We start from the raw sequence: 27,418 nt of genomic DNA, 5'->3' as shown, positions 1-27,418 counted from the left end.
TCACCGAAGGAATAGGAAAGACTTTATTCCCCTGTGGGGGAGGCTTGGAAACATCTTTCATCCATAGTCCTCCAGAATCTAACTGAATTCTGTCAGAGGCAGTTGGCTGAACTCTAGGAGAGTCCTCATCAAAGAACGAAACTAGCTCTGATGACATTACCTAGTTTGGGTAATGAAATGTCTACAAGAAAACAAGCAAGCCTTGAATGAAGCTGTTTCCTAAAAGTCTGTTAACTCAATTGTTATGAGGGAAGAACTAGAGCAGAATGGCTGGTTGGGGATTTCTAGGACTTGTAAGTCTTAAAGATGCCAAGACTGGACACCCCTGAACTAAAGTTCCCTGGGGGGGGGAAGAGAAAACAATTTTATCAATACAGTAGCAATCATCTAATTTAGAGGCTGAATTTTTTTTTGATCTCCTGAAAATACAAGCAGCTGAAGATTCAGAAACTGATGACAGTTTCTGAATCTTGAATAATGGCAGATGGCATGATGTGGAAATGCTGGAGGCTTGAGCAGAAAAATTGTCATTTAAGTGAAACAATGCTATATGTCTGCTCTCACTCTACATATTGTCCTGTTACATCCTAGTTGCTCAGCTTATCTCTTCACTGAAAATTTTTTAAGCTGATGTATTAGATTCCCTGGACTGTTGAATTTTTGGCTGTAACTTAGACTGTTTTTGATATTCACCTCCCCTGAGAGACTGGGTCACTTGCAGCAGAATAAACCAAGTTTCATGTAATAAAGATTCAGCCTTGTCCACACAAAAAATGGATCAATCAGTAACCAGTTTAATCCACTGTTTTCTCAGGCCCTTTGGGAAGGCCACAAACTGTATTTATTTACAGTTTGATCTTGATATTCAATTGGACTATAAACCACTGTGGTAAATAGTGGTTGTTAGACTTCCTCTTTTATTTTCATTTTCCACATGACGTGCAAGTTGTTTTTGACATTACAAATTGTACATTTTTCTATTTTCAGTGCATGAAATTGTGGTCTGAATATTTATTTTATTTCTTAGATTTATATTCCACTCTTCTCTAGAAGTCAAATCCATATACATAATAATACACAGTATTATGAAAAAGTATTAATTGTATGAAATAACATTGCATACCTTTACTTATTCCTTCTAGTATTTACATGCCAATGGAATTGTTCACCGGGATTTGAAACCAGAAAATTTATTGTATGCAACTCCAGCTCCAGATGCACCTTTAAAAATAGGTAATTGATAATTGGTATCTTTTAATAGGATCCTGAGGAAGTTGGTACTAAAGGGTACTGGGGGACCTCAGAATTGGCAGAGACCATAACCATATTTAAGGTGCACAATAAATTAAGCTAGAAACTATTGCTATGGCAGATAAATTGCACAAAATAAATTTCTGGAATAAAAAGGAGTGAGTGACAGAGTAGAGGCAATACATGAGTTAGAAATAAAGTCACTTTGTTCATATTGCAGTCTTGTACAATTCCCAAAGAATGAAGCAAGTTAAAAATAACTATGTCTGATGAAGGACAAAACTGCTGTTATCCTAAATCAACCAGTGCTTGTTCCTAATTAGGCAGCGGAAGATGATATATGTAAGCAGCTTGACAAAAGACCTTGTTTGGATCACAATTTTACCTTCTCCAAGAGAACACCTATGCCCACAGATCAATAAAACTTTAAAACATCCTTCAGTTTTAGGTTTATGGCATTTAGAAGAAAGTTTTTCTATAATGCTTGGTCTATTCTTTCATAATGAAAAGGATTAATTTCTTTTTGTCATGTTTTCATTCTGTCCCGATTATGCAGAAGCATTCCAGAGCCAGTCTCATTCACAGATTTCTGCATGCAGCCGTAATTCTTTGAAATTTGAAAATAATTATTCTCATCTCCTCTAAATTTATACAATAATACAATAATAGTTTTCCCCCTGTATTTCAGTGCATGCTGTTTTACAGATAGAACATTAGTCAATTATGATGACGTGTGTTTAAAAGACATGCAATTAGGAAGAAAAAGAACAATCATATAACCTGTTTTCATTACTTTGTCACATTAAGCTGAAGGTCACATTTTCCATCTATACAGGCTTCCTACCTGATTTAGAACATTGATTTGCTGTGTCTAATTCAACAATTATTTCATAAGAAATATAATTTTCTGATTTCTGCATAACAGCTGATTTTGGACTTTCCAAGATAGTTGCAGATCATGTTACCATGAAAACAGTCTGTGGAACTCCAGGATATTGCGGTATGTTTCGGAACGTATCTTATTTTAGATCTGTTTTTATTTGTATTCTGTTGTTTTAACATTCTATGTTTTCTAAATTTAGCAATTATCACACTAAAAACAACCCAGTTCACATTAAAATATGTACAGCTATATTGTATTCACTTATTCAAAATATAATTTATCTGCTCAAGTCATATACTAACTATAACCATACATGGTTAGTAATAGTATTGTTATATTCTGGGCATGGGCGCAAGGAACGGAGACGAGGCAATGAACAGTGAACTTCAACTCTTTATTAACGACCAGGAACAGAGCAAAAACCCTGGGCAGCAGCAGCTCTTTTATAGGGCTGGCTGCTGTCCCATTAACCAATGACTTACGTTAAAACGTTTAAATTGTACCCAATGAGAGATGTTCCACTAATAGCCAATCAGGTTGCTCCGTAAGGACCAATCCCAGCTCGCTATCCACGGACCAATCAAAAGTGCAGGATTACGAGCCTGCTTTTCTATCAAGGTTGTCAAGCTTTATTAAAATACGTTTATGTTAGTTCATAACACCCCTCCCCCCTAGGTTCCGTTTGAGGGATGTGGTGATATAATCGCGTAGATATGCAGGTCGTTTCACCTGCCTGTTTGATTTTCGCTGTTCCACCGGTTTCTGTCTGCAGTCTGATTCCGGTGGAACGCTTCTAAGTTTTTCTGGTACTGGTGGTTCCGTTTTGGTGCGGGAGGACTCGGCGCGGCTGCCATTGTTGTTATCCCAGTCCCCAAGGGTTGCTTCCGGGTTCCGTGGGCTTGCCTCCCTCGTGGTATTTCCCCGCGGCCAAGCTACCCCGCTTCCTGATTCTTCTTCAGTTGGCGCGCTTCTTTGGGTTGGTTGCTGGGTTTCCCTGATTACATCATTATCTATTTCATTTTCGGTCCCCTTGATATCCCCTCCCCCCTCAGTTTGCGAATAAGGGGAGTCGCGGGAAATGGGTGACAATCTGGAGCGAAGCTGATCTATATGGCGTTTCCAAAGTCTCCCGTCGTTAGTCTGTAGGCGGTAGGATCTGGGGCCGGTGGGTTGGGTAATGGTTGTAGGGACCCACAATGGGTCGCCGGAGAAGTTCTTAGCAAACACCAAGTCGCCTACCTTGAATTCGCGGCACTTCCCGCTAGACCCGAAGGGTTTTTCTGGTGAATAAGAAGGATGTAGACGGTCGAGGTGGGAGCGAAGTTTCCGTCCCATTAACAGTTCGGCAGGTGTTTTATTTGTGACGCTGTGTGGGGTGATGTGTTGAAGAAGCAGGATTCGGTTCAGCTTGTCGTCGATGTCTCCAGAATCCATTTTTTGTAGTGTTTTTTTGACGAATTGGACCATTCGCTCCGCTCTTCCGTTGGCCGCAGGGTGTGCCGGCGAGGTTAGCGCATGGCGGATGCCCTGGTCTGCTAGGTACTGTTCAAATGCCAGGGCAGTGAACTGGGGCCCGTTATCAGAAACTAAAACGTCTGGTAACCCATGCGTTGCGTAACAATTTGTTCAGTTTGTTAATGACTGACTCAGTTGTGGTTGTCTTCATTTTATGTATTTCTAGCCAGTTGGAATAGGCATCCACTGTAAGTAGAAAAGTGTGTCCTTTGGTGGGTCCCGCAAAATCAATGTGGATGCGGGACCACGGACCCCGAGGGGTTTCCCACTCGGTTGGCGTCGCTTTAGGTGGGCCGTTGCTGACGTCTTGGCACTTCCGACACGTGGTTACCCAGGCTTCGATCTGTTTGTCGATGCCCGGCCACCACGCGTAGCTCCGTGCGAGCGCCTTCATGCGCACAATGCCCGGATGTCCATCGTGCAGTACTTCTAAAACTGTCTGTTGTAGCCTCTCTGGGACGACGACTCTATCTCCCCAGAGAATGCAGCCCTTCTGAGAGAAAAGTTCTGTCTGCCGGTTTTTGAACGGCGCGAAATTGTCGTGGAGTTGGTCGAGTGGCCACCCTCGTTCGACCCAGCTGAGAACTCGTGCTAAGACAGGATCCCGTTTAGTCTCGATGGCGATGTCTCTCGCTGTTAGCGGCGGCGAGTGTAGCGTTTCAATTTGGAGTGTCGTGAGGGTTGGAGCTGGGTCGTCGACGGCTTCCGGAAGTGGGGAACGGCTTAAAGCATCAGCGTGGGGAATGGCTTTCCCCGGGCGATGTTGCAGTAGATAATTGTAGGCAGCTAAAAACTCTGACCAGCGAGTCATTCTTGGCGATAATATAAAGGGGGTTGGTTTGTCTCCCGCTATAATACCAAGCAAAGGCTTGTGATCCGTAATTATAGTAAATGGTCGTCCATACACGTATTCATGAAAACGCTTTACAGATGATACAACAGCAAGAGCCTCTTTGTCGAGTTGGCTATAGTTCCTTTCGGCCCTTGATAATGTACGTGAGAAAAACGCAATAGGTGCTTCATTTCCGTTTGGTAATACATGACTTAAAACTGCTCCTACTCCAAACGGTGAAGCGTTGCATGTAATAGTCAAAGGTAAAGTCTCGTTATACTGCATTAATACAGCGTCGGAGGTTAGTAAGTCTTTCACTTGTCGGAAAGCGCGTTCCTCTCGATGTCCCCAGACCCAGGTTGCTCTTTTGTCGAGAAGTCTGTGTAGGGGCTCAGCTACGGTCGCCTTCTGGGGCAAGAAGATGTTGTAAAAGTTAATGAGCCCCAGAAAGGCTTGGAGGTCTGTTCTATTCTTAGGTGTTGGGGCGTTTTTTATTGCTTTTAGCTTGTTATCAGAGGGATGGATTCCTTGACTATCGAGAAAGTATCCAAGGAGCTCCACCCTCTCAGTACACAGTTGACATTTATTTTTCTTAACCTTGAGGCTGGCGTCTTTGAATTTTTGGAGAACCATTCTGAGACGCCTTTCTAAAACTTCTCTATTCGGGGCGGCAATTAACACATCATCAAAATATGGCACGACTCCTTTTATGCCTTGTAAAAGTCTCTCCATCAGACTTTGAAAAATTCCCGAATTGGAGTCTATTGCACTTAAAGGCGCCTCTGTGCGTAACGATAGTTTGTGCTTCTGCAGTTTCCGCATCTACGGGTAACTGTTGGTATGCCTGTGCTAAATCCAATTTTGCGAATATTTTCCCGCCACCCAGGGAGTGGAGAAGATGTTGAACCACCGGCACCGGGTAAGCACTCTGCTGAAGTGCGTGGTTCAGGGTGGCCCGATAATCCCCACAAATTCTCAACGACCCATCCGGTTTGATGGGTGTTACTATTGGGGTTTCCCAACGGGCATGGTCGGTTGGTTCTAAAACACCCTGGGCTATTAATTTATCAAGCTGCTCGTCGATCTTTGGTTTGAGTGCAAAAGGCACCCGATGAGGCTTAAGGCGGATGGGAGCTATTTCAGGATTAAGGCTAAACGATATTGGGGTCCCCTTGTACTTGCTTAGCTTTTCTGAAAAAACGTCCTGGAATTCTTGGACGAGAGACTCCTCCCAGTTGTCGCTCTCGTCTCGGTGAACGCCGGCTACCTCGATCCCGAGCGGGGCGAACCATTGTAGGCCTAACAAACTAAGCCGGTCACGATTGACGACGGTCAGCGGTAGTGATGCAGTACAATTTTTGAAGGAGACTTGGACTTGGCTGGAGCCGACGACTGGGATTCTGTTGCCCTGGTAATCTTTGAGTATGATTCTTTGGGGGCTGAGATCCTGACGAAGGATGGCCGGAATTAGTTGTTGGAGGGTCTTCCAGGATACCATTGAGAGAGACGACCCTGAGTCGACTTCCATTATGCAAGGTTGGTTCTCAATGGCGACCCTTACTCGGATCTTTCTCGCATCTAGGGATGATGCGTGACCGATGGTAATAGTCTGGTGTCTTTCTTCCCGTCTAGTTGAGTGCCTCTCTGGACGAGGCGAAGTATCATTTGCGAGTTGACGGAGCGGTGCATTGGTGCGGTGCATTCGAGCGGCTGACTTCCTGGTTGCTTCTGCTGCAGTAGCGTCTGCGATGGCGTCTGCAAGATCAATGTCCCCTTTGGCCATGATCTTGCTCTGCGTCGTGTGGTCATCAAATCCCAGAACTATGCGGTCTCATAAGGCTTCCTCGAGGTTTGAAAACCCATAGAGGCCACCCAAGTTCCGGAGGTCAGCGATGAAGTCTGCAAGGCTTTCGCTTTTCCGTTGGTCCCTCTGGTAAAACTCGTGTCTCCGGACAAGCGTTGGCACTGCGGGTGCATAGTGGGCCCATAGAAGGGGCGCGAGGGTGTCCCAATCCATCGTTTTCACCTCAGCCGGTTTTGCGAGTGCTTTCGCCATCTTAAAGATGGCAGGCCCGCAATGGGTCAGGAACACTGCTCGTTTTTTGCCGGTCGTAGCGTCCTTTAAGTTGTTGGTCTCCAGAAACATCTGGAACCTGTCCATATATGAGTCCCAGTCTTCGTTAGCCGGGTCAAATGGAGCGGGTGGTATGGCACCGCTGGACATCTTGCCGTTGTAGGTGCTCCTTCAGCCACGTGCTCTGTTCGTTGCTCTGTAAGTGTTCAGTCAGCTCTGATGTCTCCGCATCCCATCCTCGTCGCCAGTGTTATATTCTGGGCATGGGCGCAAGGAACGGAGATGAGGCAGTGAACAGTGAACTTCAACTCTTTATTAACGACCAGGAACAGAGCAAAAACCCTGGGCAGCAGCAGCTCTTTTATAGGGCTGGCTGCTGTCCCATTAACCAATGACTTACGTTAAAACGTTTAAATTGTATCCAATGAGAGATGTTCCGCTAATAGCCAATCAGGTTGCTCCGTAAGGACCAATCCCAGCTCGCTATCCACGGACCAATCAAAAGTGCAGGATTACGAGCCTGCTTTTCTATCAAGGTTGTCAAGCTTTATTAAAATACGTTTATGTTAGTTCATAACAAGTATGCTCATCCCAAAGCTGCATTTTTGCTTCGAGAGAATACCATCCAGATGGAAGCATGAAGTTTTTGGTTAAATGTAACAGTTTGTAATATAATAAAATCTCTATTTCATAGACTTCAGTTTAGTGGATTTCAGATGCAACATTTAGATTTTTATATCAGACTTCAATAGTGTGGATAATTGTTGTACTTTATTCCATTTGCACAGTATAACTCACATTTTATGTATTTTGCATAAATTTCTACTACATGCACAACATTCACATTTATGAAAATAACAAATGAGGTGAATATACTTCTTGGTATTAAAAAGAAATCTTACCAGGTTTGTTTCCAGGCATAAAGAAAAACAAGCAGTTGCTTGAATCAAAGGTGAAGTTTATTGAAAGGACCTACAGTAATTCACAAAAATAACTGTTGGAGGCAGCCATGGTTAGATATTTCTCAAATGCCCCATATATAGGGAAATTTTAACTTTTTTCTTTGAAAACATGCAAAAGTACACCCTGTAGGAATTCTAAGAAAATGTATTTAGCTAGCTCAGAACAGGCCCTTTTGCAATCAGGCATCCTGTTGAGTTGTGGGTTCTGCTTATTTAGCATTTATCAATTAAAAATAGTAATCTCTTTTGGGCAGGGACCTTTTTTCTTAGTTGATCAAAGAGATTTAAGTTTCGGACTGGGAACAATGTTCACCCAATTATAGTTTCAGACAAAAAGTGTTCACCCAATTACATTGGCATTTTCTATTTTGCATTTTGATCTTTGTCTAGAGCCTATTCTGATTTATGATTTTGAACCTTTTATCTTTGATTTCAGCAGGAAGACTCTATAGTGGGAGGACTTTGACTGCCTTTCCACAATGGCTATCTGACAACACAGACATTCCTAAAAGACATACACCTTCTCAAGCACACTTGCAGGTTTAGAATCACCTTCTCCAGGGGCAGATCTTGTTTATCATGTTGAGATAGATTTTTCTCTACCTCACTTTCTCTGGGAGATAAAATTCCTTTAAAAATGTCTTAGAAGTTACTGTATGGAGGCTGGAAAACAAATGGAGTATGCCATGTCCACAAACAACCTCTGATACACAGCTGGAATCTTCAAGAATCCAAAAAAAGTCTAAATAATTTGAGAAGCTATGTAGAAAGAACATCCATCAATTGATTTCAGGGAGAAAATATGTCTTCTGACTGAAGCTCATTCCCCGCCCCTCAATAATATTTAAATAATTGCAGTATTCATTAAAAGTACAACACAAAAAAGATACAGATAAAAGTTTAAGCATACTTCTTGAAAAAGAAAATCTCTTAAGCTATGTTGAATATTTTAGGAAATCCCATGTTTTCTGTGAAGATCACAGAAATAGGTTGTTAAATAAAAAATTATGCCCATATTATTCAGAATCAAACTAGCCAACATTCTCAAAAGTATTTTGAGTAGTAACTTATAATTAGTTTTTATTGTTTTAATTTTAAAACTGTTATGGAAAAGTATCATTCCAAAATCTCTTTCTTGCAGCTTAGTTGCTAAGCACATTTGAAAGCTTTTAACTAGCATTTCATAAAAAATATTTTACTTGCATTTCATTAAATAAAATAAATAAATTACTTGCATTTCATAAAAAATATTTTACTTTTGCCTTCTTAAGTTCTATTTTATTTAAATACACTTATAATTTTTGTCATGTTGAATTTGTAGAATTATGCTTTTTTTTCTTCATGAGTTTAGACCATATATTTGATGGTTGTTATCTTGTTTTACTAACAAGGTTTTTATCATTTGCAGCACCAGAAATTCTACGAGGGTGTGCTTATGGCTCAGAAGTGGACATGTGGTCCATAGGAATAATCACCTATATCCTGTAAGTTTAGAAGACATAAATATGGAACAGGTGGTTATTTCATTATTTTCTATAATCAGCATTTATTTACTGTGTCAACAGGAACTAAATCAATAATTTGCCTTGCTCTGTTTTTAATCATTTGAAGCTTGAAGGTCCAACAATTATTCAAAAGCAAAAAATCAGGTTTTAAATTATGCATTAGTTTCAATTTGTTAAATTATGAATCTTGGGGCATTATTTTCCTTTATCTTTATGGTAGCTTATAGTTGCATTTGAGACAATGATTCTCCCTACACTGAGATACATGAATGAGTTTGGATTTAAATCTAGGTTGCAATCCAGGGCACATCACCTCTGCTTCTTAAGAACTCTTCATAAAGCAAAATATTTCCCCTCCCCTCCGCATCACCACTCCAAAATGGATATAAGAAAGAGACATGAAAATTCAAATTTGATTACCCAGTGTGTAACAGTATGAAAAAAAGTCCCAAGATGGAGAATATGGGCTGAGTGGAAAGCCATTATTAGATGATATTGATATGAAATTGAATTTAAATCCCATCACCATGCTTTGAAAATATAAAGGACACACATACCAATGTTTTGCTTTCTAAAAACTTTCTTGCTTCTTCTACACCTTGCTTCTTCCTTTAAAAATGGCCATTGGTAATCATTTTTAGAATGAACTGAGGAGAAGAAGGCCCTGATACATTGCTCAGTTAAGCAGGAGAGGTAGAATAAGAACTCTAGTGGTGTGGGTATAAGTCTAAGTAGATGAGTGTTATACAGTAAATAAGCATCTTGTGGCCTTTTTCATGAGCCTTTCCATGAAGAAAAGTCTTTTCAAATTCTTCTTAAAGACCTACAACCATCAACTTGCAGCTGATCACCAAGCAAGAAAAGTTCTAAGCTGAAATATTTTTTCTTTTTTTCTGGAAGGTTTCCCTGGCCTCATATTTTGTCAGTGTTCTGTCTTTATTTTTATTTTACATACACATATACATATCGGCTTTTTCTATTATCATATGTATGTATGTATGTACATATGCATATGGCAAAGAAAAGAAAGGAAGTAATGTCAAATTCTGAAAACTGCAAGAATAAAAATTGCAATTTAAATTAATTTAGCTCTAAATTCAGGAAACCAACCAATATGTGTACAGCTAGCAAATATGTGTACAGCCATTAATGTATTTTACCTATTTATTAAATGATAGGTGGTGCCCTGCAGATTTTCAGCTGACAATATAAACATAGATTTTTTTTAATCTAAATTCCCTTAAAATATAATTTACTATTCCAATATATTTTTTGTAAATATTAATACAAAATCAAGCGTCCACCACCTCTGTGCATGTGATTGCTTTCCTAGATGAAGACTTTGCATTATTGTTTTTATATAAATGTGGACAAAGACCAAATTAAATTGCAATTTTTATTTTCAGATCATTTTTCATACCCATCAACATAATTTTGAAGCTTGCTTCTGCCTTTTAAGGCATTACTTATCCCACTCAAATTTGTGTCATGTGTATTTAATAAAAAACATTGATACAGAGCCCTGAATGTACCCTACTCAATACTTCTATCCAGTTTCTTGAAGAATCATTGATGAGCCCTCTTTGAGTTCAATTTTTAAACTAGCTATTTATTTAATAATAATGCCATTCAACCTACATGCTATGGAAAAATTATCAAACGTTTTGCTGAAATCAAGATGTATTACGTCTGCATTCCCACATTCTGCTAAGAATATATCCCAATCAAAATGAAATAAAGTAACCAGTGCAAGTGTTATTCTTGGAAAATCCATCTGACTCCAAATTAATATTGCATTGTTTTCAAGTTTTTTTCCAAATTAATTTGCGATCTTCTCTAGAACGTTCAAAAGTAACAATATCAGACTAGCTAGTTTATGGTTTTCTAAACCTTCCTTCCTTCCTTCCTTCCTCCTCTTCCAGTCATCAACATTTCAAGTGTTTTCTTTGAGCAACTTATTTAGCCCAGATAATTTAAATTTAGTCAGATTAAAGAAATATTCCCTAATCATGTTTATATGATAAATGATTATTTAATTTGAATCAGCAGCTCATTTTCTTTTTTTAAGAAATCTTCACCGATCTCAGTTCAATTTTCCTGAAACCATCCACAGCTTGCTCTGTGTACTACTGCTCAATTGTCTTTCCTTGTTCCTATCTTCTATACTGTATGTCGCCCTTTTTTGTTTTCAGACTTTCGTCTTATTTAAAAACAATGGCTGTTTTATTGCTCTCCATATTTTTTCTCAATAAAAAAATAGTTGTAATTATGCGGCTAGTATCTTCTTTTTTAGGAAATTACCCATCTTAAGTTGCTTTTCCCATTAGTTTTTTTCTGCTCTGGTGTTATTATGCTAACTTTAATAACTTCTACTTTTTTGAAATCTATGTACAGTGAAGTTGATTTTTTCTTAAAATCATGAATTTTACTCTTGTGTAGCAAATAGAGCAAATCAGGATCTTCAATGGCTGTTTGTGAACAAAGTGTTAATGCATTTGATTTTTTTCATATAAAATTTATGCTTTTACAACCATACATTTCTGAAAGTATCACTCAGAAAAAATATATTTATATTTTAATTCCATCTAAAGCCCAGTATGTGATTTTTAAAATACATATGTACTCTATTATAGAAGTCTATTGACTTCTACAATTGCTGACTGTTCATATTGAAGAAATCTATTAACATATCTGTATCACAATGTATTATTTTTAATCTCCAAGATACTTCAATATTTGCATACTCATTTTCTGGGCAAAAATGCAGTTTTTAATAAGGAAGCTAAGCTCTATCATTCTATCTCATCAAATTTCTCTCTCATTTGCATGTAGACTTTGTGGCTTTGAACCATTCTATGATGAAAGAGGGGATCAGTATATGTTCAAGAGGATTCTCAACTGTGAATATGATTTTGTTTCTCCTTGGTGGGATGATGTATCTCTGAATGCCAAGGATTTGGTAAGTTCAGTAAATTTTTATAACATTTGAGTGGTGTGCCTTTCAATTCCTTTTAATAGTGGTGTAATTGAACATATAGCATTTACTTTATAGTCTCTACTTGGTAAGGGAAGGAGGCACAAACCACTTCACAGCTAAGCAAAGTTTGTAACCATTCTAGTAAATAACTAAGAGTAAAAAAATTCTTCTCTGCCTCTTGGCTTTTCAATAAGACTTTTATTCATGCAGAGAATTTACAGAATATTACAGGGAAAAGGCTGCGTGATTTTTACTTTCAGTTAAAGCACTCCTATATTTGCCCACTACTTTTTCTGCCATTGATTAATGAGGGAAAGATGGACAAATGGCCAAACAGCTGTCTAGTCTACATAATTTCCCTTCTATTGCTTGCCTTGGGTAGGATTTTAAAAGAAGTCTTGAAAGAGGGCAAAGGAACAAGCATCTCTGTCCTGATTTCTTCATCATGCTTGAATTTCAGAGTATGCACTGATAGCTTTGGTATTTTGAATATCTGTATTGCAAAATGCCATCCATTATTATGATTATAAATTAGTAGCCATAATGCATATAGAAACATAATATCTGCAGTGGAAAAAAGGGATCTCATATATGGTTTCATTTTTTTCAGCACTGACAACTTTGAGGTTTTTAAAATAACATCATAATATTTTGATTTGCCACTCCATCCCAATTACCTCTGATGGGGAAGGAAGTTGAAAGTTTAAATTCTGCTTCAGCTTTCCCAGTTTATTGCAGCTAGAACTAACAGCTCGGTCATTTGTCAGAAAGATACTGAAGCATGAGATCTGCTGGATACATCAGTCCTTAGATTAGAACCTATGGAAACAATAAATACTCAAGGAACTGAATGTTTTTTGTTAACCTTATATTTTCCATGTTATGCAGGTTAGGAAGCTAATTGTACTTGACCCTAAAAAACGCCTTACCACTTTCCAAGCTTTACAGCATCCTTGGGTCACAGGAAAGGCAGCCAATTTTATTCATATGGATACAGCTCAAAAGAAACTCCAAGAATTCAATGCTCGACGTAAACTGAAGGTATATATCTAAAGTGTGTGTGTGGGGGAGAGATTTTAAATAGTTTTTTTTTCAATGACATGCACTGAAAGTTTTTATTTTTGTAAACATGTTATAATATTGACAGCAACATATGCATATTCCAGAAACGGAAACTCCCCAATTACATTGAAATGAATCCAACATTAACCATACTTGGATAAAAGGTTCTGGCTGCGGAAGGCTTCTAAATGATTAGGATATTTCTGCTATTGTAATGGATGTTGAATCCTGTATAGGGAATATCAGTATAGCTGCTGCCAGCATGTTCACATGATACTTATTCATGTTTAATGTCAAATGTGCCATAGCTAATAGCTTGCATATATTCACTGACTTTGTGTCATTGAGTGAAATGTGTTTACAATCCTGACTTATAATAAGTTCAGTGTTTAAATTCATGCCATAAAGCAATAGCAATAGCACTTAGATTTATGTATATACTGCTTCATAGTGCTTTATAGCCCTCTCTAAGTGTTTTATAGAGTCAGCATATTGCCTCCAACAATCTGGGTCCTTGTTTTTATCGACCTCGAAAGGATGCAAGGCTGAGTCAACTTTGAGCCAGTTAGAATTGAACTGATGGCAGTTGGCAAAATTAGGCTGCAATACTGCATTCTAACCACTGCGTGACCACAGTTCATAGCTTGTAACTATTATCATAAACCAGAAAATATATTCATGCTTTGTGATACCTTATATTGATTTTTTTTAATGGCCAGAAATATAATCTAGTGTTTGGATAATAGTTTTACAAGTGTAAGTGTAAACCAGCCACAGATGGCTAGTTTGAAAATTGCTCTGGGCATTTGCAGTAGAGTCTGTGGGGATGCACAGAGCATTTGCATTAATGCATGTGCTAGTTTGCCAAATATGTTATAGTTAAATGTGAATGCAAATGAGTTCAATGTTTGACAATAGATCTTTTTTAAAAAGCAGTATTTTTTTCTAGAAACATTTTTAGCATGTTTCTGTCATCTTGGCTATCTTCTAGAAAATTACCGTGTAGTAAGTACTTTGGGATACATATTTTGGGAGTCCAAGAGCTCATCTTAATTAGTTTAAAACAATAATAACAGTGGGTTATATTTTAAGAAATATGTGCATTAATTTCTTAATGTCAAGATAGAAAGGAGGGGCAGTGCTAGTCTGTATTAGTTTAACTTTTTATTTTGACAATAATTTTTTTTGTTACAACCACAGTATTTTCAGAACCAGCTCTGAACTGGTGGTAGGATAGTATTACGGTAGCTCTCCTTTGTCCTGTGTCAGTTCCAATAGTACTGGTCGGAAGAAAGGTACTGGTCGGGAGAAAGAGGTTTAACCCCACAGCCTCTGCTTTGTGTGGGTTGCTTATGGCTCCATCTTCTCCCAACTTGACCTCTATATGAAGTCCATGGGTAAGTCACCAACTGGCATGGGGCCAAGTCTCATCAAACTGCTGTTAATATTTAGTTGTACATCTCCAGTCCAGCTCATAAAATAATTCCGCCTCAATGCTTCCCCAATACAGGCAGCTGGATGAGAAATAGGCTTTGGCTCAACCCAAGCAAGATCAAATAGCAGTGAATTTTGGGGGCCTGGGATTTGGATCAGGGAATTTTCTAACTATGATTCCAGTAGATTAAAAACTGGGGGGAAAGGCATTGACAATCCAAGGCAGGATAGCTACCATGAATGTATGTATGTCAGTCCATAGGGCGAGATCAGTTACTTCTGAGATCTCGAGGAAGCTTACAAATCTTGGGATAACTGTCTGTGATTTCTGAGAAGTTATAGAAGATGGGCAAGGTGCCCGAGGATTAAAGAAAGCCAAATGCTGTCCATATTGTTTGAAAAGATGACTCATGTAAAAGCAGGTCACTCGGCTTACTGCTGATACTAGGCAAAATCTAGAACAAATTGTTAAGCAATCAGTGTGTGAAACTTTAGAGAGAAAAATGCATTGCTTAGCAGGAGCCCACAATAGAATGAGCCGTAGTAACTATCCTGATTTCACTTTTTTGAGAGACTGAGCAGTTTAATTGTTCAGGTGGACATAAAGTACCTCAACTTTAGCAAGACATTTGACAAAAGGTCCCTTGAGGACCCGGTAGAAAAGATGGCAAAATATATATTGGACTATATACTGTTTGATGAATAAAGAGCTAGTTGCAGAATTGTACCCAGTATGCATACTTTAGTGACTCCATATTAGTCTGGAGGAAGATGTATTTCTGGAAAGATCTTTGTTACTAAGTAGGGTAATGAACATAATCATGAAAGCCAGTCAAAGCAGTTGTCCAGATTTTATTACACATAGCATCATTAAGGCATTATTACTTTTGACTTTCTCAAATTTTTGAGATTGTTTTTTGGTAACAATCCAGCTCCCTCCTGTAAGAGCTTTGCTTCGTCCTTCATCCCATGCTCTGTTAAATATTGCACCACAACTTTGTACTATTTAATACTTTTGTAAATGACTTGGATGAATAGTTAGAAAATATGATTGACACATTTGTAGATAACAAAAAGTTAGGAGGATTAACAAACCATTGCTATTTGGGAAACTCTTGACAAGTTGGAATAATGGGCAGAAACCAGCAACATGAACGTCTACAAATGCAAAGTCCTCCCTTTGGGTAGGCAGAATCAAAGGCATGAGTATAAGATGGGAGAGGCCCATACCTGACAGAGACACGTGCAAAAGATCTGGCAGATGTGTTGGATCATGATCTGCACAGTTAGCAGTGTGGTGCAGCATTAATAGAAGTATAGTGTTAAAAGTATAGTGTCAGAAAGCATTGTTCCTTTCTATTCTGCACTGGTTAGACTATACCTGAAATATTAGGTCCAATTCTAAGTGTCATATTTTAGGAATTTGATAAACAGGAGTATGTCCTAAGGAAAACAGTTAAGGGACTTGGAAGAAAACATTTACAAGGAATGATTAAAGGTGCTGGATATATATAAAATATTTAGTCTGGAGGAGACAGCAGAGAAACATAATAACTTTCTTCAAATACTTGAATAGCACTCATATTAAAAATGATACTGGTTTGTTCAAAATTGTTCCAGAACACAGCTCAAGGATTAATTATCCTAAATTACAAGGATCCCTATTTCAATTAGACATTAGAAAAAACGGTAACAGACTTTCTTGGGAGAACGTGAATTTGTCTTCATTGAAGGTGTTTAAACAGAGACTAAATGCTTTCTATCAGGAATGCTGTATTAATGGATTCCTGACTCAGCCTACACTCAATTAATACACTCAATTAATTCCATCCAATCTTTCCATTCTGTAGGTCTATGAAATCATTTCATTGTAATATACAGTGGAATGTAGAAAGTTTCTGCTCAGGCAGAATTACAGATTGGGGCAAACCCTTTTTATGATCTCAGTAAATGCACAATGGAAAATAAAATTAAGGTGGAGGGGAGGTTTTTTTCAATGGTACCTCAGTAAGGATAGGCTTGAAAGTATAATGCACTGGGTCATATTAGAGATGTCAAAGGAAGCCATATTACTTTGCAAGCTGCCCCAAATGCCCTAAATTACACACGTTCTGCACAATTTAATTTAAAGTGGAGAGACAGTAAGAATTGTCCTGCAATCAACTGTTCTGATTACAGTAAGCTATAAAAATGTTGAGTTATGAGCTAATTGTCATTTATTTCTCGATCCTTATGCCCTGTAGATATGTTGAGACTCATTCCCTAAATAGTAGTATAATTCTTTTGGGATTTTGGGAGATAAAAGTCCTAACATATTATTATAAGGAGCCCTGGTGGTGCAGTGGTTATGTGCAGTATTGGCAAACTCTGTTCACGGTCTGGAGATTGATCCTGATGGGGCTCAAGGTTGACTCAGCTCCAAGATCGGGGAGAATAAGTCACCCCAACTTTTCAGGGCTCAAAAAGACCGGCATTAAATGAGAACCCAGATAATTCTTTTGGGATTTGGAAAAAAAAAACCCCAAAAATAAAATAAAAAGCCCCCCTGGGGGGGGGGTGGTTGTTACAACAACAACACCCCCCCCCCCCCCGCCCAGAGATTCCCCAGGCCCCCCCACGCCTCCCCCCCCCCGTCAAAAACAAAAAAAATTGTTGGGACAATGTACAAATATGCTTTAGAATATGCTTATATTGTAAACCACCCAGAGAATGCTGCAAAGTGCTGGGGTGTGGAATGTAAATCTAAATGCTCTTGCTATAAGAGGAGGACATACAAGGATGGAGACTTTATCACATAATACATACTGTATTAGAAAATCTATGACTTAGCTTCATTATGGCTATATCATAATTTTTTATATATATAAGTGAATGAACTACTTTGCATTCAGCGCAACCAAACTATACCATACATATGATTTATCTTTCATCTTAAAAAAAAATCAGGCTGCTGTGAAAGCTGTTGTTGCATCAACTCATCTTGGAAGTGCAAGCTGCCATAGCAGCCATGACAGCAATAAGCTCAGCGAAAACCAGCTTGCAAGCTCAGAAGATGGTACAGAAGAAAAAGAGACATCAATATGCCACATAATTCAGGAAAGGGGCATTCAGCAACAAGGATCTGAAGGAGGAGAGCCGTAAACCTTGCAATGTCTTCTTCTAAGCAAAGACCTCCCATTTCATGCACCAGCCAAATTACCATTCAACAAGAATGAATTATGGATGACTTTGCTTTCAGGTGTAAAGTCCAACTGTAGCTGGTGACCTGCCTGAACTTTAATGCATGTGATTGCTTCTGAAAAACAGTAAAGTCTTTTATTGGCATGCCGTGGATAAAGTGATGTTTACAATAATGCCAACAGGTGAATTGGAGAATAGGAAGTATGCACAAATCTTATGAGCAACACAAATAAGTAATGTAGAATGTTTATAAGATAATATATAAAATACAGGATGGTTATTGCTTACACAAGAAAGGCATTCTGTAGCAATCATGACATTTTTCCAATATGCTTCCTTTCAAATTTGTAATTATCCAGTAGGCACAAGGATCCACCAAGTGTTTTTTTAAAAGCCTATGAAAGTGTTTTATTTATTAATGATATCTTAAAAATTATTTATAATGGAAAACTTAGAGATTTATATGCAAAAACATTGTTTGTTCTTTTGAAAAATAGACAAGTGATTGGAATGACTAAAAGATCTTGATGCTGATGTTTAGAATGCCTTACCTCTGTTGATAACCATTTCTATATAGTCTTAATTTATAGCTGCCATTTGGCATTTCAGAATTAAATATTCCCTTGGCAGAACCAAATTCCTGTAAGAGTTGCACTCAACCCAAGAGGGTAAATAAAAGATGCTGCAGAAAACTTAGGATCAGCCATCATTATGAAATTGTGCTCTTGTTTATAGAAAATTGGGAATATTTATCTGAAATTTTAGAATTATACTGCAAGAAGGATATATGGTATCCAGAAAGAGAATACACAACATACTGTAGAAATACTTACACGGTAGGTAATGTGGGGACTTTCTGCAGTCAGAGGATGTGTGAATGGGGTGCCTTGTCAGTATACAATCTTTACCAAATATAGCTTATGTGAGTTGAACTATCAGTAGAATGGCTTTTTGACAACAAACTTTTCTTTGTAATTCAAACATCTGAATTCCTTAATACAAAAAAATTACAAAGAAAGAGATGACAGTTATCCTAACAGCCCAGTTCTATATATTTCTACTCAGAAATAAGTCCGAAAGAGTTAATAGTATATATTCTGTGATAATTGGTATAGTTTTAGAATTTCAATCTCCCAGAAACTAATTAAGTGTATAATTAAAGTCTTATTTGCTTTTTATTACACACACAATAATATATGTTCAATATTTTTTTTCTTTTCTTAATTATGCTTTCAGCAGCATTATCCATCAGTGGAACTGCAATTATTAGTAAACCAAGAGCATGTTCCGAAGCAAAGGGAATGCATTATTTTAACTTTTTATTATATTAAAATGAAGGGTAAATGAACATTATTTGTGTGAAGCTAAGTATGATAGAATCATGGTCTAGTACAAAATAGCGTATGTTTGTTTCTGCAGTAAATATTATATATGCTTTTCTAAAATATACAATGTTATTCTGAATGCATGAATAAGACTTGAGAAATAATTGTTTCACAGAAGGAATAATTGGCGCAACCACAAGGAATCATTGCAAGATCTTATTCTTATGAGTTGAAAAAGGTGGCTTAATATCTGCATTGACAACTACATATCTTGCCTGGAGTAAATGATTTAGACAGTAAATTAATAACAACTATAATAAACCTCCAGCAATATCTAAAGAACTTCATATATGTGAAGAAAGTGTGCGCATACACACACACACACTTTTGGTGAACTGCATTCTCTGAACTCAAAATAATCCCCTTTTCACATGCTGAATCTGATATACAAATTCCCTAAGCCTGTGGAAATCTGTGTAGATATTCAAACCATCAGATCATAGCTTCTAGGTGTAGTTAAATGCATGGCCCATTGGAATGAATCAATTAATTACTTTTGTAGTTTTCATCATGACTTGCATTGATGGTTTAGATAGCATGAATATAAGGTTATTATTTTCATGAATTTGCTTTCATTGATTTTGCTATATGAATGTATCTGTGTGTTTTAGTCCTAGCAATTGTGGAAACACAGGGTATAAGTGGTAATTTATTTGTTATTATAAGATTATGCTGCACATTTTCCACTGAGATTCTTCTATAAAATTAGTATTTTATGAAACATACAAGTAGACTTCATTTAGCAATTCTCAAGGACAACAGTGATGAAAAAGTAATTTTATGACCAGTTCTTACATTTACGATATTAGCAGATCTGTAAAGCAAAGGAAAGCTGAAGTAATTTGATAAACTCAGTTTACTTTAGCATCTCCTTTGCTTAATTACTGAGTTGCCAGTCGCAATTATGGTCACTAAATTACATTTCATTTAAAATTGTCTATAAAATGCCTTTTAGTACCAGCATTTTAGTACCAAGGAATCTAAGTTAGGTGCTCTTGAGACAAGTCCAACTCCAGTTCACTTTTTAGTAAAAAGTCAGCAGTCTCCTTGAGCCCATCTAATCAACTTTATTTTCTTCATGTGATCAAGTACCATGTTTTTTCTAACCCTTTTCCCTCTTGTATCACATGCTCAGAATACAATATGTTAATTTTTTTCTTTGCAGTCGATTGTCTTAAGGGAAAGATCAGCCTTCATTTGTAACAGGAATGGTCAATGTTTTAGTAACATTCCCAAAATTTTAAACTCGAAGGACTGTACTTCAATTTTTCTCAATATTCAGTGTTATATAATGCCTTTCAAAAGACCAGTATTTAAACTATTCTGTTTAATTGTTCATTTCTTCCTATAACTAAGAAAGAAGTTTCATTTCTTACTAGGAATAATCCTCCTTTTTACTTTTCTAGCACATTGTCCATTTTTATCTAGAGCAGTGTTTCTTAAACTGTTTTTCCCCTCAAAGTACCCTTTCCTACTTTTAAAAAATTATGGAGGACCCAAAAGAGTTTTTGTTTATATGAGTTATGTTTATCATTATTTAGGATATTAAAAATTAAAATTGAACATTTGTTATCGCAACCACTTCTCAAGATTGTTTGATGGGATGATTTAAATATTGGATTATTTTTCAACATAGCCTGATAAATATTTTGCAGACCTGAGAGGGTCTTGAGGTATGCCTAGGGGTCCTAGGATCACCCTTTAAGAAATACTGATCTAGAGTAATATTTACTTCAAGAAAACAAAACCATCAAGCCTTCACTTCTTCACTGTCATGCAAGTAGATATTATTTTGGTAGTCTTAATATTTAATATTCATGTTGATTTTTAATTTTCATTTTAATATGCACAATAATTATAATTCTTTATCTTTGATTGATAAAATGGTGTCATAAGAATTTCTCAAAGCATTAGTATTTGTGCCAATTTCAATCTTAAAATCCTAGAATTTGCCATTCTTAAAACACATTGGTGGTATAAATTAAATTCAAGAGAGAATATATATCCTTTTGTTGTTCATTTTCCTATTCCAAATCACTCTGTTTCATCAAATTTAAAGCTTCTTGATCATACTTACAGTTTCTTAGAAAAACAGTCAGATATTCTGGCACACCATTAGCCTTAAAACCTTCTACAGTACATTCTATATGATTTACATAGTGAAAGACTTTCCTATACTCAATGAAGAAAGGATAAATTTCTTCAATTTTTTGCTCTTCATTATCTATTTTATATTAACTATTTGTTCCCCTGTCCCTTTGCCTTTCCACAAATCTGCCTTAGTAATTTGGCATTTCTGTCTTCCTGTACAGCTTTATTCTTTAGTTGATCAGGTATATAAGTCTCTAATCCATAGCCTTGTCCCACATTTAATTATTATATATCTTTCTTGCTGACCAAGATCTTAATTCCCTATCTTTCTTTTAAATTATCAATTGCTTGTTCTACAAGTAGTTGAATCTTTTCTTCTTTGAAATGCTGGTTTTGCTTTTCCTGCTTTGGATTTCTTACTATCTCTTATTTCTGCCCATTGCTCCTCGGGTTCTCTTCTACATGAGTTAAGTATTTGTTTGTTTGTTTGTTTGTTGCATTTTTACATTCTGGCTGCTCAGGTGGTTTCTGAGTGTTATCTTGTGGGCATATCTACTTGTGACACAGTTCCAATTAAGTTATGGTACAAACCACAGATCAAAAGTTTGAATGCTTCACTTTCATTAAATGGTTTATTTTTAAATATATACATTTATAATGTAATAAACCTAATATATACAACTAATCTACTTTTATGCCTAATAACATATGTATAAGTGATAATGATGTAGCTCTAAGTGAAAAGGAACAATATTTAATAAACTAACAAATTTTCCCTTTTCCTTAGGTTAACTGTCCACTTTTTCCAACAATAAAATATTATTGCCCCACAGTTTTTTATTTAACCCACACATTTCATAACTAGGATTCTGCTCCTCTTACTTAGGGCTTTGTGTCCTTTACACTTAGCCCTGTATTATCCTTCAACCGCAGCCCCTACACCTTGGTAGGTGCCACTAAAATTTGAAGTAGTTTTGTAATTGTTCTGTTTTATTGAATTGCTTCTTTGGCTCTGTTTATAAGATGCAGAAAACAATTACTTGTTGCTGGCTGGCTACAGCTGGTCTGCATCTTTGAAAGGCTATAAGCTACTCCTTTCTCAACTGTAGAAGATATTGAGTCTCTTTGGTTGCTCCAATTGTTTTAGTTTCACCATTTCAACACACAGCTGGCTGCTTTAACTCTCTAACACTCTTGCCTTTCTCTCTTCCACTGACAGCCACACCCTGTGCCTTCAGTGTTCCTCTTTTTTCTCCGTGCAATACAGGAGTTGGTCCTTACTCCCTCAAAGTCCCAAGGGCACAATCCATAAAAAAGGAAAACTCAGGTCAGCAGCTTTCAATTTTTTCCTGCCACATTCCTTTTCCCTTTAATTGAGGGTCTCTTTACCTATTGCGCCTGTTATCTTTGTTAGCTGTTTGACAAGAAGCTTCATTCCATAGCATGATATATAGTCTGCTTGGAGGTTGCTTTTTCCACCTTGAGACTAAATGGTAAACTTTTAAGGTTTATGCTGGTCAGTGATGATTTGAAAATTTCATTCCCATAGAAAGACTTTAAGCTCCTCCTAGAGCCACCATAGTGCCAAGGCCTTTTTTTCGATGGTGTTATGTTTGCTGTTTTGGTGCCAGTTTCTCAGCCAAGTCTATGACAAGGTGATCTCCATTCAAGGTGATTTTCCGTTCTATACTAGGGCTACTCCTAGTCTTATTCTATTTGCATCAATGAACACTCTAAAGGGTCTATCAAAGTTGATTCTGCGTAGAGCAGGCTTGCTGCATAAGGCATTTTCAAATTCTTAAAATCTTGTTCACATTTAAGAGTCCAAGGCATTAGGTTTTGTCTTCCATATAAGGTCTATAAAAGCTTGAGCCCAGTTGTTGAAATGGGGAATTATAGCCTATTAAACTTAAAAATGACTTGACTTCCTTTTTTGTTTGGGGTCAATCTTTTTCTCTAAGGTTGCTAATTTTTACATATTTTATTTTCTCATTTCCTACTGTGTCTAAATACTAACCTATGTAAACCCGAATTGATATTTATAGCCACACGTTCTTTAAGCAAGTTATGGCTTTTTAAAACAGTTTCTCCCAGATTTTGCTTGATATGACTTATCTCATTAAATACATTCCACACTAACTACCTCGTCCTGTAAGTATTTTGTTCATTAGCTTTTGGAGGGTTGTGGGTACTCCATGCAATCCTAAAGGCATGTATGACTTGATAAAGACCTTGAGGGATAGCAAGTACCATTTTTATCGATTTCTTTCCTAATGGAATCTGTCAATAACCCTTCATCAGGTCAAATTTTGAGAGATATCTAGCATTTCCCAATTGGTCTGTTAATTCATCTATAGTTACAATACATGGCAGAGGGTAACTGTCAAAATTATCACTGTGTATTTCTGGCTTTAGACACTTTCTGCCTAAATTTGCTAAATATGCCCCAAATTCTCTAGCTCCTTGTAGATCATAGAGATACGGTCAAGATTTCATTTGGTAACCTCGTATCTAAACAATACACCTTCTTTAATTCTATTGAGACCAACAACCTCTTGAGCAGAAAGTTCTATATATGGTCTTAAAGTTTTTCCAATCATTATTTACAATGTTTGAATGTGTTGCAGTGAGTTACAAGTGGCCAAATTAGGAAGAGGTGGTCCAATATTCCTAATTTGGCCACTTGATACTCACTGCAACACATTCATGATTCATTATCCTTTTCTTGGTTATTTAGGAATCTTAGATCCTTAAATACTTTAATCTCTCGTTTTGAATAAATGGTAAGGAAAGAGAGAGGGAGTGACTGGAGGAATGTGTATTCCTTCCAAAAGGACAATTAACTCCCTAAATTCTTCTCTTCTGGTCTCTCTACTCAGCTTTTTCTTTTCAGATCTCTTTGGTCAGTCACTTTTCAAATTATCTTCAAACTCTCCCTCCTCTTCCTCTCTTTTAAATAGGTGAATGTTTTCCTCCTCCTTTCTGAGTAATTGTCCTCTTTCTTCCTTCTGCTGCCTAAGTATTTCCTTCATAATTTCCACCCATGGATCTGGGGAGACTGTTCGCTCTGAGCTTCTACAAGTGGGATGGATCTGTCGTGGACCTTATTTCTTTCATATGCTGGAATGCTGTGGTCTCTCTAGGTTTAAATTCTCTCTTGGTCTTTCGTTTCATTTAGTATTTTGGTCTGGTGTTTTTTTTTCACCCAATATTGGACCATCCCATGGCAGCTACTAATTGTGAAAGGCTTCATATTTCTTTAATACTCTGTAATTTAATTTTGTTACGTTTAACACATACATTATGATCTGTTCATATTCCCACTATTCTCATTAAAAGTATATTGGCTGACTGATTTTTATTTTTATTTTTTAAATTAAATGTCATATTATTTGCCAGTTTCATTCATTTCATTCTGATACTGTTCATCTGGTGACATCCGTTTATAGACATCCGTTCATGTTGCTTGAAGGAGCTGTTGAAGAGTCATAGTCTTAGAATTGATCTACTTCTGCACTATTAAATTTGTCTAATCCTTATCTTATATAATTCCAAATCCCACCATTTCTCCCAGCATTTCAAGCACTTATTAGCAGTAGCATGTCATTTCTTGATCTAGATTTCTTGCAATTTACCATAAAATTCCATACCATATTTTTTTCCCATTGCATCTCTAGTAGGTGCATACATTGATATAACACTGATATTTCCTGGTTACCCATTAAATCCAATAAATATATATTATTTTCCTTATTATGTTTCTCATATTCCATGTTCTGGTTGCATATGTCTTGTAAAACAAGAAATTCATTTTTCCCCCCATAATGATAGTATCAATGACATTCTTTGCAGTTTTGGTTCAGCTACATCAATGTTCTAGATCTAGTTACGGAAGTTCTGTTCAATAACTAGAGAAGGCTTTTCCAGATTGGGATTAAGATGGGGGCTCACACCTGTTTCCAAACATATTTATGTGATCCAGCAAGTTATAGGGCTTTTTGCAAAAAGTCCATCAAATGCCATCAAATTATTGGCCATCAGATTGATGGAATTGACAAGATTGTCTTAATTATTGTTCTACCAAGGAGACAAAGACAAAAATAATATATTTTCTGTCTCTTCTGAGGAAACCACTAGTGGTATATTGTGAGGATACTGCAAAAGAAATGAGGATATGTAGACATAATCAAAGGAAACTTAGTGGCTCATCTATTGGCAGCTCAGTCCAGGATGGAAAAAGCCTAGGAAAAAGAGATTCATAATTCCAGAGACTCCATCTTAATGAATGTAATGTTAAGAGAGCTGAAGCTTTCTATAACTGTTTCTAAGATATGGTGCTGTATCCCCCTCCCCCATTCCTGCATTAAAACTCCTTTTATAAATCTATGAGATTATTGATTTGTTTTAATAATCCCTTGTTGTAAGGGGCTTGAAACTTTCGACTTCTCAGGAACAGCAGCATTGTTTTTGCACCAGAATTTATAGCTGGAAATGGAAGGAAAGAAGGAAGGGAGGGGGGGGAAGGAGGGAGGGATTAGGACTGCAAAAGAGTGGCAGATACAAGAAGACTGGACCACTGAGTGAGAGTGTATTGTCACTTTTTTACCTTGTTTTGCCTCTAAATATTACATCACTAAGGAGATCAATAGGGGACTTAGTAGCACCTGGATGGGCTAATCACTGTATCTAGAACAGGGGTGTCAAACTCGCGTCGTCACGGTGTCCTCACGTGACGTATCGGGACTTTTTTCCCCTTTGCTAAACCAGGCGTGGGTGTGGCCAGCGTGTATGCATCTGGCTGGTGGGCCATGAGTTTGACAGCCCTGCTCTAGAAAGCAATACAGGAAGCAGCAGATAAAACCTACCCCATCACACCAGAACCAAGAGAGGATCTAGGGAAATATCTTGAATTCATAGAAGACATAGCGGAGCACTGGTTTTAGCAAAGCAATATACCACTGTACACAGCAACAAACTGATAGATTTTCTTCATGGAGTCTGCTCTCACCAATGATCAGAATGTACAATGCTGAGTGGATTTCCCCCTGCCCCAGACACCAGTGACACAGACTTCTTGTATCTGCCAATGGTATGAGATATAGTAGCAGTTTACAGTCAAGATTAGACTCATGTTTTTCAAGGAAGACAGAGTAGGTCTGAAGATAAATAAAAAAATAAAAAGGGTATTGGGAGCTATGGAAATCTTCACAGATCAGCATTGCTTCAATGACCTGACTGAACATAATTTGCTCCTTAACACTGTCAGTGCCCAAGCACAGCTGGCCTTGAATAGATCAAATTTCCTTTAGGTTACTATTAAATAGCTTGATATGTCCAGCTGTTTCTTACCATGGCTGAGGAGTCCCATGCTTCTGTTTTAATGCTCTTTCTTTAGATGTCAGTGTTTCTGAGCTCTGGGTGGAAATGCTCCTGGTTTGTGTAAGAGTAATTGCTAGGTTCATAGTAGAAACCGTAGAGTTGGTTGATGTGTCAATACCTTTGTTGCCTCCAAGAAACAAATGGCCTATTGTTGAATTGCCACCATTTGGTCCTTCTCATTGTCTATTGAGCATACTTGAAACTTGACGTTGCTCTAACGCCGCAGCAGCAAGGGAGAAGGGAAAGCAATGGTGGCAGAAGGTCTCCCGAACATCCAAGCTGTCACCGCCCGCCCACCCGAGGATGCAAGGGGGGGAATTAAGTCACCCCCGAAAAGATGGCCTAGCCATTTTTTCGGGGGTCAAAAAAAAAAAAAGGCCCGGCCTTATTTTGTGAGAAACACAGTAGTAGCCTGCCTGACAGGAATTTCCACTGCTGAACCAGTTTATTCAGTCAATGGTTGAGTCACAATATATCATTTCCCATAACCTAGTTGGAAAGGATTAGCTGATTAGCTGGTGACATCAGCCTTAAACTGTGCCTCTGACACGAACAGGGGACCTAACTGGAACTTACAGCAGTTTGTCAGAATTGACCACCTACTCTATGCCATCATACCTTAGCACACATGGATGATGATAAAACAAAAATGCACATAAGTTATTAATAATATGGAGGCTTCAGATCTAAGATGCTACAATGGGAAGTGACTCAACCAACCCAAGCAAAGCAAGGCAAAGAGACGAATGTCCATCACTATGGATTGGCTAAGCCATAAGAATTTGATTGAAATTCTTAAAATAGGCTTCCTTTGCAGTTAAAAGCACTAGCTTCATATTTAAGATTAAACCAATCTATTTATTCCGTTTTAAGAAACACACAAAACGA

General features: G+C 37.5%; 1 protein-coding gene across 2 annotated transcripts in view; it reads left to right on the top strand.

The window, feature by feature from the left end:
* The window catches only part of CAMK4 (calcium/calmodulin dependent protein kinase IV), a 79,723-nt gene extending 56,433 nt beyond the window's left edge, over positions 1–23,290 (top strand). For both annotated transcript variants that reach the window (XM_026673143.2, XM_026673140.2), the window contains 6 exons: positions 1,143–1,233; positions 2,177–2,251; positions 8,926–9,001; positions 11,855–11,981; positions 12,888–13,040; positions 17,442–23,290. In XM_026673143.2, the coding sequence (XP_026528928.1) occupies positions 1,143–1,233; positions 2,177–2,251; positions 8,926–9,001; positions 11,855–11,981; positions 12,888–13,040; positions 17,442–17,636 (717 nt within the window). In that variant the 3' untranslated portion in view covers positions 17,637–23,290. The remainder of the gene's footprint in view (positions 1–1,142; positions 1,234–2,176; positions 2,252–8,925; positions 9,002–11,854; positions 11,982–12,887; positions 13,041–17,441) is intronic.
* Positions 23,291–27,418: the final 4,128 nt, after the last annotated feature.

Source organism: Notechis scutatus, chromosome 2 (assembly GCF_049901735.1).
Source record: "Notechis scutatus isolate UNSWTSFEM ecotype Mainland chromosome 2, rNotScu1.2, whole genome shotgun sequence".
Classification (NCBI taxonomy): domain Eukaryota; kingdom Metazoa; phylum Chordata; class Lepidosauria; order Squamata; family Elapidae; genus Notechis; species Notechis scutatus.
This window is presented reverse-complemented; position numbering and strand designations above follow the sequence as displayed.